General features: G+C 35.9%; 1 protein-coding gene across 1 annotated transcript in view; it reads right to left on the bottom strand.

Annotated features, from left to right (window-relative positions):
• The window catches only part of eppk1 (epiplakin 1), a gene marked incomplete at its 5' end in the record, with an annotated part of 162,725 nt that overhangs the window by 68,490 nt on the left and 76,550 nt on the right, over positions 1-17,685 (bottom strand). Inside the window, 14 exons of the mRNA XM_081375708.1 lie at positions 179-530; positions 922-1,076; positions 1,191-1,284; positions 2,244-2,371; positions 2,506-2,601; positions 2,860-2,979; positions 3,065-3,171; positions 4,099-4,214; positions 7,109-7,275; positions 9,529-9,621; positions 9,881-9,958; positions 12,294-12,383; positions 13,721-13,735; positions 17,097-17,158. Coding sequence (XP_081231834.1) covers positions 179-530; positions 922-1,076; positions 1,191-1,284; positions 2,244-2,371; positions 2,506-2,601; positions 2,860-2,979; positions 3,065-3,171; positions 4,099-4,214; positions 7,109-7,275; positions 9,529-9,621; positions 9,881-9,958; positions 12,294-12,383; positions 13,721-13,735; positions 17,097-17,158 — 1,673 coding nt within the window. The remainder of the gene's footprint in view (positions 1-178; positions 531-921; positions 1,077-1,190; positions 1,285-2,243; positions 2,372-2,505; positions 2,602-2,859; positions 2,980-3,064; positions 3,172-4,098; positions 4,215-7,108; positions 7,276-9,528; positions 9,622-9,880; positions 9,959-12,293; positions 12,384-13,720; positions 13,736-17,096; positions 17,159-17,685) is intronic.

Here is a 17,685-nt window from a genome sequence, read left to right as displayed (position 1 = left end):
GAGGTCATTTACATATAAAAACCTTAAAGATACTGTAGCAAAAAACATCACAACCACAACATTACGGTGCAATAAATCTAGTTGACCTCATAAATGCTACAAAAGTGTACAATGGGCAATTTTAAGACTTATATGATAAAGTACTACAGAACTACTTATAAATTATTCTTTAAATTACCTCATCAGACCGTGCACGGTCAATCTTGTATTTGAATTCCTCGATTGACTGATGAAGGCCACGATGGCTACCAAGTTGAGACTCCACAGTGGGCAGATCTTCGCCCCACTCTGCCCCATCAATGCGCCTCTGGTTCTCCTCCACCCAGGACAGGAGGTCCTGAATGTACTTTAGAGTGACTTCGTCGAGCTCAGGTCTTACGCGCTGCGGAGACTGCTGTAGTGTTTGGACGTGGGAGACCTGGGACATGGGCATCTGGGTCATGGGCACCTGCGACACCGTCACGCCAGACTTCAGACGCAGATTAAACTCACTGCGCAGGTTAACCAGACGCTCATGGAGACGGTACACCCTGAAAGAGCCAAGAGACGACAGTTAAAGCTGCTATGAGAATAAATACGATTTTAATTATTATAAATATTATTAGATATATGGATATTATTACAGATAATATTATTAAAAATTGTTAATTAACCATTATAAATAGTTTCTAACACATATTTTCTGTAAAGCATTATTACAGAAAAAAATGAAAGCAAGAATTCTGTAAAGGATTTTACTTTCTTTAAAAAATTTTACATTTCAAAGTATGTTTATCCTATGTAAATAAATAAAGTACAATATTAATATTTTTGGTTGATGAGCATTGCATTCAGACCTAAAGACTAGTACTGAGCAAAAACAATATAGTACTAGCTGTCACTGAATTTCTTTAGGTTATGACAGTAGAATATCATACTAACCGCCTGTACATTTGTTCTGCCTGTAGGTGGCGCCCATCTTTAAGTAATTGCACATCATTAAAAAGGTATCGGATCATGTTTTCAGCCTTGTTCAGATCTGCCTCTATCTCAGACGAGTGCTGGATAGGCTTTCCCGCACCCAGCAGACGTATGTCCTGCAATAAAAGCAAAGTTAAATTAAAGCAATTTGCTTGCAAATACTGCAGGTTTATCTTCTCAAAATTGGGTCTTTGGATTCAAATAAAGGAATAAATGGCTTTCAATCTCACCGTTTGTAACAGTGTTTCCACCTGGTTGAGCTGTTCCTCGCACAAACCCGACTCCATTTGCACCTTACTGACTATTCTCTGCAGACGCTCCAGTCTGTACATGTAACAGACACACAAATACTCTTTACATAATTCACTACAAGATTAAGAATAAAATGACTGGGCAAAGGCTACATAAAACAATATTCAGACTTTACAGGCATTCGACATTCAATCAATCAGAAAAGCATCAGCTGAATCACTCACACCCTCCTCTCACGGAGCAGGTGCTCCAGTCCATGGCTGTCATTCATAAAGGCCATCGCTAATAATCCTAATAATGCTAAATCCCAGTCCAGAGAAGTTTTTTCAGAGCGAAGTCACACAGAATCAGCTATTGATGTTAAGAAGTGCTGCTGTAACTGATGAGGCTCATAAAAATTCTGCAGAGCAGCAGCGAGTCTGTCTTGTGACAAATCTTTTTAAAACCTGGAGACACTCTGTTTCTTGTGCTAAATGCTATTTAATAACAAACGTAATGCATTTATTTTGATGAAAAAATCATCTTAAAGGGATAGAATCAACTGTTTGTTTACCCATATTCTTTAAAATATCTTCTTTTGTGTTCAGCAGAAGAAATAAATTCATACAGGAGAGTAAATGATGACAGAATTTTCCTTTTTGGGTGAACTGTCCCTTTAACTGAAATGAAAGTGTAATGCTTTTCGAACTAAAAAAACGGAGGGGAAAAGTAATTCAATAGATAAAAAAGATTTTAAAAGTAAAGTCGAGTCCTTCCACATTTGTTAATTTAGAAAAAAATTATTATTGTTCAAGATTTGACAATTATCAATTAGTATAGAGGAAGTTTCTTGTTAGGGCAAGTTAACTGATTTCTTTCTAGCAAGGTACAGTAGCTTGAATGAGGTAACTAAAACTGCTTAGATTCTCTTCAAAACATCCGTAAAATCTAAACACAATGGCATCAAACATTTTACTTCTTTAGTACAATACTTTTTGAACCACAGTAACTACACATAATAACCATAAAAAAATATTATACAGATTTCTCACCGTTCAAACTCTGAGCGCAACAGTTTCTCTCGTTCCAAAATGGCCACATGCAGACGGCCCCATTCCTTCTCCACATCAATTGGGTGGTAACTGGGAGGAACCTTGACCTGGCCCGCCTGCACAGCACCCTGGTGCCAAACAAACCCCATGCATAAAGTCAAATCTTGGTAAAACATGTTAAGAAAACTCATGTAAAAGCCCAAACAGACTGTACTACATGCTTGTTTAAAAGGCACTTACTACTGTGACAAATTTAATTTACCTCAAAAGACTTGTAAATGTGCTTGGTCCGATTTTTGTCAGTCTCCTTGGCTGGTAGTTCAGACTCCTTGAACTTCAGAAACTGACGCCAAAGAACCTACAACAGAAGGGAAAATGGTCATACCATAATTTACTATCTTTTTAAAAATTGTTTCGGATGCTTTTCTATAGAACAAAAGTATGCATTTATGGTCACAAAATAATACTTGATTAAGGTTATATGACATTATAGCTATTTTATACATTTTCCAACACTTCTAGCTGGTAAAGAATAGTGAATTACTGCACCAAATCATAATTACACATGTATATATGCACTTATATGTTCATTAAACCTAAGGATCATGGTACTAACCTCAATCTCCTCATAGCTAGAAGGGAACTTGCGTTCCTCAAACACGATAATATGATGCCTGATCCACTGGAGTAACATGGTCACCAGCTCATAATACTCCTGCCAGCGCAACTCCAACTCCTGTAAGCCAGTAAAAAAATGTAAACATCAAAGATAACAATATCAATGGCCCATCATACTTAAATTATATTTTCAAAACACTCACATTGGCCTGGACTCCATCACGAGCGTCAGGAACCCTTGGCATGACGTCATACATAGAGGACACATACGTGATGATGGACTTCTCGTCTGGGTGTGGCACGTCCACATCTGCAGGAACGGAAAATAAACTACCATCATTATACACTATCGTTCGAAAGTTTGGGGTCTGGAACATTTTTAAAAGCTTTTGAAAGAAGTTTCTTATGCACACCATGGCTGCATTTATTTTATCCTTTATTTTACCAGGATAGTCCAATTGAGATTTAAATCTCTTCTTCCAGGGAGTCCTGGCCAAAATGGCAGCATAAAAAGTTTCACATAAACAACATACAAACATAAAACTAAAAATCTTACATAAAATTTTACCCAGCACTCATAAAATGACAAAAGCTACAGTACTTAACAAAACATGCACAGGTTTCCTTTAAATTAGTCCATAAGAGATTTTTAAAAACTTTTAAAGAGGGGAGTGTTTCTAACATCATTATACTCTAAAGCTTGTTCCATAACCAGGGAGCATAAAAAGAGAAGGCAGTTCTTTTAAATAACAATTTTTAATTTTATTATCATTTAAAATCTAATTTATTCCTGAATTTTCAGCAGCCATTATTTCAGTCTTCAGTGTCACATGATCCTTCAGAAATCATTACAATATTAAGATTTGCTCAAGAAATATTTCTTAATATTATCAGTATTGTAGACTGTAATGCTGCTCATTATTTTTGTAGAAATCTTTAAGAACATTATAAATGTCTTGACTTTTGATCAAATTAAAGCATGCTTTCTGAATAAAAGCATTACGTTCTTTCAAAAACAATCATTTTGAACAGTAGTGTACATTACTTAACATCAGCAAAAAATGTAAGTAAATTCACTTTAACTAATTAGAACTGTTTCACAGGCCTTAAAGAATATTGTACAAGTCCATTAAATCCACTAAGATTCCCTAAGATCTACTATATTTATCAATGAAAGAGAAGAATGAAAGAAAATTCTCTGAATGAGAATCCAGAGGGATCTTCTCCTTTTGTTTACCTTCAGGATCCAGCAGGCGTGTGACGCCCATGTCTCTCTCTGCTATGCTGAAGGCCTGCTCCAAATTCTCCAGGTTGGTCTGTCTGAACACCTTATTCATGTCGATCAAATTCGGCCTAGAATGAAAGACAAAATACAGTTAAAGGGGGACATTGAAAAAAATATGACTCTAGACAAGATTTAAAATTAAAAGACCACACTTGAATTTTAACACAGATTCTCCTTTAGTCTATTATTTTGCATTTTAATGTCTGCTTTGTTTAAAGAAATACTTTCCATTTTAGCGAACAAAAATCCAACCTGTATGAATTGTGCCTTTAAAATGGAAATTTCATCCAGATCTCATCAGAGGTGGACAGTAACAAAGTACATTTACTTGAGTACTGTACTTAAGTACACTTTTTGAGTATCTGTACTTTACTTGAGTATTATTTTTTCTGGAAACTTTTTACTTTAACTTCACAACATTTGAAAGACAAATATCATACTTTTTACTCCACTACAAATCTGTCAAGGTCTTTGAGTAGAAAGTAACATCAGTCAGTGGATGATTTTGGTTGCAGGGGTTGCATTTTGGTTGGAAATGAAAGTCGGGTTGACGTCAGAACCCTGCATCTGATTGACATCAGAACCCGACGTCAGATTGACGTTGGATATTGATTGAAAATAAAGGTCGGGTTGACGTCAGAACCCGACTGATGTTGGTTTCTGACGTCAACCCAATTTTCATTTTCAACCACAATACAACGTCTGTCCAACGTTGGAGATAAACGTCAATCTGACATTGGATTCTGACATAAACCTGATTTTCATTTTCAACGTTGGTTTTGTTTTTTTAAATGCGAATTTTGTCACTTTTTTTGGAGCACACTAGCTTATAGATAACAGTAAGGCTAACATATTCATACTAAAAGCCAAAAAAATTTAAATAGGGCACTCTTTGAGGGAACAGCCATTTGGGTGTCCAAAACCATTGTGGACATTATTGAGTGCACTTATTCAATCTCACATTCAATCCCCCTACTGGAACTGTGTTCTAGAAATAAATTCGATATTGACATGAGCGGCGTAGGTATGCAGGCATAGATTCAGAGGCATACGGTACTTTAAGTATTACATACAACAATGCAACAATAATAAAACAATGTATTGACATTTACTTTTTACTTTTGATACTTAAGTACTTTTAAAAACAAGTACTTTTACTTGAGTAAAAATAGGTCTTTACAACTTTTACTTGTAACGGAGTAATATTTGACCAGTAGTATCTATACTTTCACTCAAGTAAGGAAGTTGTGTACTTCGTCCACCTCTGGATCTCATTTGGACGCATACTTGCAGATCACATATATAACTGCACACTGCTTGGCCAAACCTGGAGGCTATGTAAACATTTGTGCCAGAGTCTGGGCAGGTGAAGGCAAGATGGATTTCTCTTCACGGGATTTGAAAAAAAGCCTCTGTCTTATGTGACTAAGTACTCACTCAACAGCAATCACTGCAAGGCGCCAAAAAACAATTACTGAAAAAAATACATGCACACACATGCTCTGCAGCCTCTTAGGAACATGAAAACTTAAAAGTCTAGCAAAACTAAATAATTTTATATTTTCCCCCTGCAAATTTTTTTAAATTATGCACACAAAATTACTAGGAATTAAGTGTAGGAACTGACATTATCAGTTAAATTGCTAAAGCTACAAAGGCAGAATTGCTTTCTCGTTTCAATACAACGAATAAAACCAAAGCATTCATACGACTGTTTGGCTGTCTGTGAGAGCAGGTAGCATGGCTGGCCCCAGGGAAGCTCGGCATCTGAGACGAACACCTTTCTGTAAGAAAACCCATCTAGGGTGGAGAGCCTTTGCTCCATGCCATGTTCAAGATCTCCGCTTTGGGATCCACCACTTGAGCGGGCACCAGGGCTGATGGACCCCTGGCCCGAATCGAAAGAAACCTCAGACGGCACATCTTCACACAGCATGACCACTCGGTCCTCCAGGTCACTGACAGATCCGTGGCTGGACGAGCTGCTGCGACTCTTCTTGGGGCGGAACTTCTTCTTGAGACTGAACATTGTGTCGGATTCAATTTCCCATTCTTTGAAACGTGTGCATTCACACAGGGTGCAGATGGGTATTCTTTCCCAATTTCCCAATAGATTCACTATCCAGTCAACGGTTAGCAAAGTTGTTCCTCAGAGAAAACACCCTCCATCTTATGTCACGCATCAAGCTTTGAGAGCTTCAACTGCACTCCACGTGTTCTGTTTACTGTCCCAGTGCCTTTCAAATAATAATCTGTATATCATAACGTTTAAGTTGCAAGCGAGAGGGAAGAAAAAACACTCCTTATTTGTTCAAATCTCAAGAGTCATCTGTGTCTGGTAGTGTAGGGTGAACCTGAGCTATGCAGCTGAATGTGAAAAACACACCCTCTGGGGATCCTATTAGATTCAACACGCCCTTATTACAGGATTCTAGTTTTGAACTCTATTCATAAGCGCCAATTGGGGCATACTTGGACTTATACGACATAAACTCAACTGAATTTGATGTGGTTGAGAGGTATTTGCATGAAGGCTGCAATAGGTCGGCAATTCTAAAGATATTGCATGACAGTTTTTTGAATCCCATGTGTGTTTGCGCATGAAAGTGCAAACAGGTGAATACCTTTAAGTATGGCATAACTAATCTTGTTTCTTGTCAAACATCACTTGGTAAAAGCTAGGAATTAGGGCATGAATTATAGACCTGGCAAGGAGCAGAAGGGGTCTGTGATTGACATGGCAAATACAGCAAGCAAGTCTGGAGATGAAATTCATAAACAGCCCAGAGATACAAGCATATTTGTCATTTCTCAAGAACTAAGATCACTTTATTAACTATTTTTGGAGTTTTTCCACAAAAATCCGCCTCTTTCACATGGTTTAATGTGTCCTGAGAATGGACACATTAAATGCTAAGCCTCAGCTCCAAGAACTTTTTCTCTATTTACAAGGAGTTTCTACCTGTGTTTATGGATGATGGCGTTGAAGAGCCTGCCATCTTTCCAGCTGGTGGTGAAGTTATCACACCGCAGGCCATGGTAGCCCTCCACCATCCGCTGAGACCACAAGAGCAGCTTCTCCTTGGCGGTCATATCATCTGACTGACCGTTCACCTGGATATCGGAGATCTGATGGAGCAAAGGAAAACAATATAGTTTCAATAAAACAAATGATGTATTATCATTTAAAAAATACTAGACTAAAGGCCCGTTCACACCAAGAACGATAACTATATAAGAGTCCACACCAGCGGATGATATCGTTCTGTTAATTCTAAGTGCTTGCTGCAGTTTTTTCATCTTTTCCTTCATGCTTTAAATGCTCCAGCTCCCTTTGTTCTGATTGGCTGTCAATGTTTTTAACATTCTTTAGCTGGAAAAATTGTTCTGAAAATGATCCCAACTATATAGTTTCTCCATGCCGTTATCGTTATAGTTATAGTTGTGGTGTGGACTCTGCTATTCTTTTATATTTAGAAGGATTAGTACTATATCTTTATCGTTACTGTTATAATTATAGTCCTTGGTGTGAAAGGGCCTAAAGCATATTTAGAAACGACTGTCATATTAGTGCTGGGCAACGATTAATCACGATTAATCGCATCCAAAATAGAAGTTTAGTATAATATAGTACACACACATATATTATGTAAACACAAACCTTTATTTTGGATAATTGTTGCCCAGCATTAATTATAATAGAAAACAGACTAAACATATTTGAAAACTATAACTACAATTTTCTTATTACGTTAAAATAAAATCAGAATCAATGTAAATATGGTTTGAATAAAACAGATAATGTATTATTATATTATTATTATACAACATTTTTGACTAAACGCAGTTACTGCAATGTTACTATTTTAAAACAAAGTTTGCACTGTTTTCAGTAAATGTCTGTTTCATATTAAAAAATGTGCAGATTGTTGCTTTTCCAATAATGAAAAACTACCCTTTAACGATCTGGGAAAATATGGCATTTCATAATTTAAGGTAGGGGGAAAAAGTATACTTTAAATACCCTCATTGTTGCCAAGATACTATGGACAAACATTGCGGTTAGCAGTGATCATAAGATTCGTTTATAATAAGAGGCTTGTTCATCTTTTAGTCTGTGATTTTGCATGTGTTCGTTCCTCTGGTGACTCATCATCAGGATTCCCCTTTGGGTAATTACTGTTCAACGGCTAAAATCAAGTTTCCTCCAATTATAAGAGTTTTTTAAGGATGTCTGGTTGGCCTAAACCTCTGGATCCTTATACTGAGGATGTACACAATGACTCAGACGCGGAACCACGTCCTCCTCCCTCGCAGCCTAGCTTTACGAGAGCCAAGAGGGTCATTTAAGGTTCCTTTCAATGCAGGATTCTTTTTAATGCCTCCCACATTTTTACTAAACTTTAGTGGTGAGAATAAGCTCAACAATTAAAAGGTGTTAGCAAAGATTTGGTGACTCAATGGTAGAGAATGCATAATTAAAGCTAATTCTGCATTGCTTTGACCAATTCCGGATTGTGTTTATTCTATTATATATAACCTTTAATCCAGGTATGTCTGACCAGATAAACAACTCAACGTATAACTTGCTGAAAATAACAAAAAATGTGACCCATTCAAAAAGTTCCATACAATAAGCTTTTGTGAAAATGACAAATGCATTTAAAAAATGGAAGGAAAAGAACACAATTAAGATGCATTCCACCAAACCAAAAACAGAACGGTTGGTCTCATGAGTCACCAAACCACCATACCAGCGTGCCTGCTTCCCCTTCCTTAAGGGAACATGTGAGTCACCAACCGAAATGGACACTGTCCCAGCCCATAATCCCCCACAGGCTTACTGTGATATCAAAGACTGACGCTTGAGTTTTTATTTCCCAGAAAAAAAAGTATAACAAATGCGCTCCAGTCTCCTCATAATGAGAGAAAACCTTGAGCAGCAATCCAAAGACAACAGTGCATTGGCCTAGGAAAAACAACCATCTGTACCTGGTACAAAATTCCTGTTGGTTCTCTTCATTGTTTTGTCTGGCATTTTTCTTATAAACAAAAAATCAAGTTCATGCACAACCTAATTTGAGGTCACGTCTGAAAATACAACCAACAGTTTGCTGTGTTTTGTGGGTGGGCTGAGTTTTATATTTGGTACATTAATGAAAAGTGATCTCTATATCACTGTTGCCAGATGATTCATTAAACCCTGTCACGAGTCTGCACAGATGTCTGTGTTGTTACAGCAATAGTAACAGTAAGTTGAGTGTCTAAAACATTTAGAAACAGTTAAAGGGGAAATGAAAATCTGTGAAGCAAACAGCATTTAAAACGAATAAAAGTGTGTCTGCTCTGTGTAAGTAGAGCACAACCAGCGCTACACCAGACCTGGAAGTGAAGAATGATGGTCCATATTAGCCCAAGGGTCAGTTTTGGATTTCCATCCGCAATGTCGTCGTTTCTTATGTTTACCAGTTTCACCTGTCAAACAATGAGATCTGTGTTAAAAAGTGAAATTGTATAAGGCCAGGGTTTTCAATCAGGAGTCCATAGCCCTCTGTGGGTCTGTAAAGATACTGAAGGAGGAAATTAAAATAAATAAATAAAATAAACTCATGATCTGTAATGAAAATGTTAATTTTAAAATCTAGCTTTATATGTATCCTATCCCTGATCCCAGATGGTAAAACAAAGATAAATATATAAAATAATGGCTTATAAAGTGTTTGGTTCACTGTACCTGTCTATGTTTGAGGAAGTCCAGTGCGATCTGTACATTCTGTAGTTTGTGAAAGCGCATGCGACCCTTCTCTCTGGGCTGGAAAACAAATAAAAGGAGAGATTAAAAAAGGAAGATGAGTTCTCAAAGAATTAGATGCGGTTATGAGAAGACCGAGATTATAGATGTACTGAAATGAATGATAAAAAAAAAATACATTAAATAAACAAACGTAACAATAACTAGGGTAGGGATGCACCAGCAAAGATATAGGAATATTATAATAATGTCTTGCTTGTTTCAAACACAAAAATACGCTAAATGAGACAAGAAGGTGAAATTGATCATCCAAACATTTTATTGAACAGTAACACTGGATAACGGCTTTGCACTTTTGAATTGCATTGAAAAGACTATTTAAACAGGAAAAAATCCAATATTTCTTATATATACTGAAAACTATATAACCTACACAGTTTACAAAACTGATTATTAATTATGTTCGATTTATATTTGTGCATCCCTAAGATAAAGTAAACCATAACAAGACAAATTCACAATTTCTTTCTAATATCTTACACATTTCATGAAATAATGCATTATCTTTTTAAAAAACGCAGAAACGACACTCTAATATTTTAAAGACAACTGCATTATTCTAGATCATAACCTTATTATTCTGTAAACCAGAGATATTCCAGCTTCATTATCTATGAATCTATGAACCGGAATGTAAATACACCCACTATGCCAAATGTGGACAAAATGCACCAGCATACAATAAGAACATGCAATGACACTTGTCAATCAGTCATCACAAGAAATAGCCAATCAAAAGCTAAGCTGTCCCATGAGCCAGGCTCTTATTGGCTTGCAGTGCATGATGTCACTAAGGTTTTCAATGGATCCCATGTCTGCAAACACGAGAAGACATGAATCGATGCATTACTAAAACAAATTTAAATTCCTGAAATCCTGTAGTTAATGGTTCCCTGAAAGTGAATGCGATGCATTCCAGAACATTCCATCACAAAAACAAGAACTGAAAACACTGAATAACCACCCTGACTTTTTAAGTCCAATAGAGTGTAACAGTTGGGTTCCGGAAGTAAAAACTTCATTTTCTCCATAAGGAGATTTATTTTAAACGATAACGTATAAACCTTTAAAGATGAGCTACAAGGTTTTTAATCCAAGACATTTGCTTCTGCTGAAACCGCCAGCTGGCATTATTTCAGATTATTTTAACAGTTGTATTCCTGGTGAAAAACTATATTACCCATGATGCAGTTCAGAAAATTACACCAATCAGTCGAAAAAAGCAAGATGCTCCAAAATAGCTTTTTAGCTCCGCCCACTCCCATGAAGCATTGCAAATGACGTAATTGACGTAATTGAGTAGTTTTATATTTCTCTATTGTTTTTAATTCGATTGAAACACACTAAAACCGTTAAGTACACAGTCTATTATTTTAGTCTGATTTTCAAAACCTTTTTTCTTTGTAGCTGATTGGCTTGGTTCATGGCTTATAACTCTTTAACAAAGACTATTTTAAAATCCCTATGGGAAAAATGAATGAAAAAAAAAAACTTCCGAAACCAGCACCGCTGAAAAAGTGGACGGGCACCGTTGCACTCTATACAAATAGTAGTGTGATTTATTTGACTTTTTAACTGAATACTTTCTCGAACATGGGGGGGAGGACAGCACTGTCAACAGGCGACATGATAAAGGAAGTGACATCATGCACAACACATTTCCCCTGGCAGTGACACATGCCACACCCCTTTCCGGGGAGGCGAGCCGGAAATTTTCAGACCCAACTCACCAACCGCGAATTCCTGACAACGTCTCGCTCCCTCGGCTACCACAGCAAGAGCATCGCAAGAGAGGAGGCAAAGGCAAAGGGGTCAAGGTCAGGGCAGAGGTGAGCAAACAGGAAGTTGAAAAAGGAATGGTCAAGGGGGTCAAACCGGTGCAGAGTTGAAACTGAGGCAGAAAATGTCAGATTGTTAATGTGTTAAAGGAGTGAGACGCAATGCAAAAAAGACACAGTCACAGTAGAAGTGCTCATCGGGAAGGGGAGATGTGAGGAAGCATTCATTCCTACCAACACATTTCTGTATGCATGGTTACTCCCACTGGTCATACAGATTTGAATGCCAGATGTCAACCATTGATGCATGCAAAACAAATCTGAGGGGCACGACATTGAGGGTGTTAAAACTATAGGACTATCCAATCAGATGCAGATTTGAAGGGTAACTTCACTTAAACACAAACTACAGGGTCTATAAAGCAGGTAGAGGAGGGGCTTATGTTAAGGGAACAGATCCAGGTAGTGAGAGTTAGCCTTGCCAGACTGATGTTTGGAACTAGGTTTTGAATAGGGTTGTGGAGGGAAAATGTGATCCAACATCAGCATTTACTTACCAGTGTCTCTCCAGACAGCACCTCCAGCAGTGAGATGAGGTTGTGTCCATCTCTGAGATCCTCGTACAGGTCTGTGATGTGTCGCTGGGCCTGACAAAAAACGGGAAATCATTACAAATTATGGAAATTGTGAGAAGTGGAAGACTAAGACAATATTATGCTAATAACACAGGAAGGCTTGATTATTATAACTGATTGACTATAGCATCATGAAGTCAAATATTTGGGGCCAGTAAGATTATTTTTTGTACTTTTTGAAAAAAATATTTTATTTAAGAATTAAACTGATCAAAAGTGACAGTAAAGAAATGAATAATGTCACAAAATATTTCTATTTTAAATAAAAGCTCTTATTTTGAACTTTCTATTAATCTAAAAATTCTGAAAAAATATTAAGCAGCACAAAAATATTAAGCAGCATAACTGTTTTCAACACAGATAATAATAAGAAATGTTTCTTGAGCATCAAATCAGTATAATATAATGATTTCTGAAGGATCATGTGACACTGAAGACTGGAGTAATGATGCTGAAAATTCAGCTTTGCCATCACAGGAATAAATTACATTTTAAAATATATTCAAATAGAAAATAATTATTTTAAATTATAATAATATTTCATAGTATTATGAAATACTACTTTATTGTATTTTTGATCACATAAACACAGAAAATTATTTAAAAAAACCTAAAACTTTTGCATGGTATTGTATTTCAAATAATTGTACAGTATGTCAACTTCTAAATGACTTGTTAGGTAGATTTATTTTTTGATAATGACCATCTGACTATAAATTACCTATTGTTTAATTATCATCCCATATTTCTTTCTAGAAGAAAGTTTAAAGTTAATTTAAAAATGCACTCGTAAAAATCTATTGTGTAGGCATAAAGACTACAAACAAAACATACACGCCGCAAATATCATGATGTTTCCAGTCTCTGCGAAAAATATGGGTCAAGGTCATTTAAACTGACCTTTCTCACAAAAAAAAAAAAAAAAAACTGTTCAGACAGGGCTTTCCATATGTGACTCAGTTTACAATGTGGGAACTAACACCAGACATCCATTAAAAATAACCGTGGGATTTTAATATTTACAAAAAATGTCTCAGGAAAGAGAAGTTAGATGGTTCTGTACTACAAAATTCATACATTTGTGGGCCACTGTATCTAATGAAACTGTATTTACACTTTGACAAAGGACAATATCTGGAGGCTGAAGCAAAAAACACAGAAAGTACTAAAGGAGACAATACACAAAGGGGAGACATCTTAAGTGTTAGAAAACTGCATTTCATGCAAGGAAGACAGGGAGGGTGTGTGTTAACTCTAGGTTCAGATGTAGGAAACTACGTTGCATGTGAAACCCATGCAGGTCATAACAGAAATCACTCTGCAAAGGTGTGATCACAGACACCACCTACCTCTGCCTTCCAGTGCTGACATAGACACATGGAGGAAAGGATGGAAAATGGAAAGATAAAAAAGAGAAAGGTTGGAACAGATGGGAAATATAATGAGAACTGTAAGATAGACAGTGAGAGACAAACAGATATAACAGTGAAATGAGCACAGGTGACAGTGTAATAGAGTATTGTATGACGGTGTGAATATAACATTTAAATTGATTTGAATCTTTTAATGGACATTTAAATGTATAAAATGATGAGTGAAACTAAATATATTTGTTTCGTTTTAATATTCAATTATGAAGCAACAAATCAAATATGACAGAGCACTGCACTGTACTGTATGTGACATGACATCTATATTTAATTGTCTTTTGAATGTAATTTCAAGCTATTATTAAAGGGATACTTCACCGATTAGCATTAAGCTTTGTATCAGTAGAAACCCGGTAGTATTTTCAAATGACCGTGCTTCCATCCCTCATGTCCCCCTGAGACGAGAGATTTCTGTATTGTGTGTCTGGAAAAAAAACTCAGATGACGCATTTTTTTTTAATTTTGCGCCATCGGAGGCTTTTTTGGCCAGAGGCTAGAGACTACAGCCAGTAGTAGGAGCTAGTTACGCATGTTTTCCCATAGGGGGTGGGATCTCACGATAAAATGGCGTCTTTTCAACTTCGAGTCAACTAGTAGCCTAGTTGTATCATTTCTTCCGATACTGCCCTCTGTAACTGGTAGGCGTGGCTTGGGAGTGGCCTCGTAGGGCTGCGAAGCAAGTGCATTCTGGGAGTTGTTGTCTTTCATCCACATGAGCTAAAAATAGATTTTCTAGCTTTTCTCAGTCTAGAAGGCACCAACTTCTAAAATAATTTCACATTTCTGCTACATAAATGACCGAATTTAAATACACATTCATCTTTCCAGCGGTGAAATATCCCTTTAAGCCTGAAACAGCAATGAAACATCACTAACACATCTGCTGAAACCATCATTTTTGCAATTCATTCTTAATAAATCTTTTTAATCTTTAAGGTTGGCATTCTCTGTGCCCAGATTGAAATGAGAGACAGAAAGGCTTTGCTGCTTTCCCAGGTTTCCATCCCAAACGGCACACGAACAACCCACAGCAAAGCCTCTGAGTCACTAGATCTGAACTGCAGACCACCAAATAAACCCTTGGAGGAAGAAAAATCAGTCGAGCACAATTCAAAAAATAACACCGCTTCGGTCAAAATGAAAAGTGCTTAACTATTTTATTTTAATAATTAAATGTAATAATTTTACGATTTTTTATTTTATTATTATTGTTTTATTTATTTTACTTTTTTAGATGTAGCCTTAACAGGGTTCATACAGATTCTGTGAAATGAAATGACTTTCAAGGACTTTTCAAACACTACTTCTTTGGATTTCAAGGACTACAATAAACACTTATCAAACAATATAGGCCTATATATTTTTTTAGTTTAAATCAAATTACAGATATAAGGTATCTGATGTTTCACTTCATAGAGATCAATCCATTGACCAACGCCATCAGGCATGGGAAATTCCCTTAACCATTGAAAGGATATGACAAAGATATCACCATCCTCATTCAAACCGATTTTTTCCCATTAATATATGATTGACCTGAAGAATGAAAGTTCTTTAAATGAAAGTATCATATACTTAATATCATGCTCATAGCCATGCAAAATAGCTCTATATCTCAGTCAGGCTGCAGCGTTAATTTTGATTGAAAAGATTGATTTAGTGAAAACACTAATTCATAATTCAAGCACTTTTCAAGTACCTCTTCAAAAATATGGCTGTTTTCAAGGGTTTTCCAAGACTTAAATTTCATAAAGTCAAATTCAAGTTCTTCAAGCACCTTGTACGAACCCTGCAGAACATGAAGACAATTTTAAAGATCCACTATGGTTAAAAATAAAATTCTTGTTAAATATATTTCAACACATTCAGCTTGTGCAAGAGAAGGACACTTTTTACCCATATCCTTGATAAGTGTTTTTAAAACTATTTTTGTTGTTGCTTCATTTTGCTTTAAGTCGAAAAACAAAGGCATAACATATATATATTATATATTTATATTATATATAAATATATAAATCACACTTTTGCCTTCACACCTTTTTAAATACAGATTTTAAATGATCCTGCAGTGTGAAATACAAATATACAAATATTTAATGTCTAATATGAGATCATAAGAGCTGAATGTATAATAATTAGAAAATTCTATTTAAAAATAGACAATTTGACAATTGTTGATCTAATTGTCACTGTACAGTACAATGAAGCATCACTCGTTTTGCTTTCTATGTTTGTTCTAGGGGTAAAACAGTTGTTTCAAATTGGCACAACTGCTCGTGGAAGCAGCCAGGACAGGGGGCGCCTGTGGGCCAGACTGTCGGATGAAATACAAGTGGTACCAAGAAAACGATCCGTTTCTTTGGGGATATAAAATGAGACCAGATGTCGATGACTCATCCTCAAACACTCATAAATAAATAAACAGCACCTTTCAGCAGTGCAGTGTACTGGGTGTATACAGGATGATTATTTAACCACCATGATCTCCGCAGCGGTGGCATTCAAGTAAAGTACGTTCGCCATATGTTTACACATACAGGTTAGACAAACAAAAACTGTATATCCCGTTGAAATGATGGCTTTTCTCTCAACCCTCTCTCACACACGCTCTTATCATTTTCACTCTTGCACTTCGTCATACCCTGTTATTTTCCATGTAGTGACAGACAAATAACAATGTTTTCTGTGTTGTTTTAGTACGTGCTAATAGTTCACAATCAAGCAGCTGTTATTAATTATTTGTAGTTGTCAAAACAAGTCCTTTACATATTCCTTCAATTCATTAATTGATAAAGTGGCCATTGGTCAAACTAGACATTGAGAAACATTACTAATACTAAGTGATATTTAAAAAAAATAATAATAATAATCCCTATACTCTCTAACAATATGGTAATGACCTGAAATTCAATTAATAAATCAACAACCATTTTTTTTTTAAAAAATGCTTCATGGAGGAATCATATGTGGTTCCCCAAAGAACCTTTCAGTGAACAGTTCTTAAAATAACCTTTTTTTTTTCTTAGTGTGAAGAACATTAAAAAAAAAAATCTAAAGAAACACTGTTCCACTATAAAGAACCGTTTGTTCCATGATGTTAAGGCTTCTTCATGGAACAAGAAATGCCAATAAAGAACCTTTATTTTTTAGAGTGTAGAATCAAGCAAATGATTCACAATATGATTCAATTGAATCTCTGTGACCGTTTGATTCTCAAGCACCTTGAGTAATTGTGTACAGCTGGAAACTTAGAATTGTTTGCAACTGTTTGAATTTTTTATCTGGATGGTAATACCTTCATCAGATGCTTGTTCACCCATTTTGTGAAGGTCTTTTTCTGTACTCGATCCCGTTCATCTGCAAGACACAAAAAGTCAAAAAATGTCAGTCAAACGGAATCAAATCAGAGAGGAACACTGGAAACCACTGAATGTTATAGCATACTAATGGAAACTTCTGAATTGATGAGTAGTTCTCTTTATTCTCAGATAATAGTGCTCTATGTGGTTTCACATTGAGAGGATTTTAGAGAAGCAAAGGCTTAGAGGAATTATTCGTTTTTCATATTTGCATGCGATCTGTCATTATAGTTTTTAATATACTTTTCATACTTTAAAAACAAACTACCATTTAAAAGTTTGGGGTCAGTAATATTTTTTGATAGAAATTCAATATTTAATTCAGCAGTGACACTGAATTTAAATTTACACTTTAAATTTAATCAAAAGCGACAGCAAAGACATAATGTTACAAAAGATTTCTATTTCAAATATATTCATCAAAGAATCCTGAAAAAAAAGTATCACAGTTTGAACACCTATTGAATTATTTGAATTTGAATTATTTCTGAAGGATCATGTGACACTGAAGACTGGAGTAAAGAT

Source organism: Scardinius erythrophthalmus (genome assembly GCF_964197995.2).
Source record: "Scardinius erythrophthalmus genome assembly, chromosome: 10".
NCBI classification, from domain to species: Eukaryota; Metazoa; Chordata; class Actinopteri; order Cypriniformes; family Leuciscidae; genus Scardinius; species Scardinius erythrophthalmus.
The sequence above is the reverse complement of the archived record's forward strand: the minus strand, read 5'-3'. Positions and strand labels throughout refer to the sequence as shown.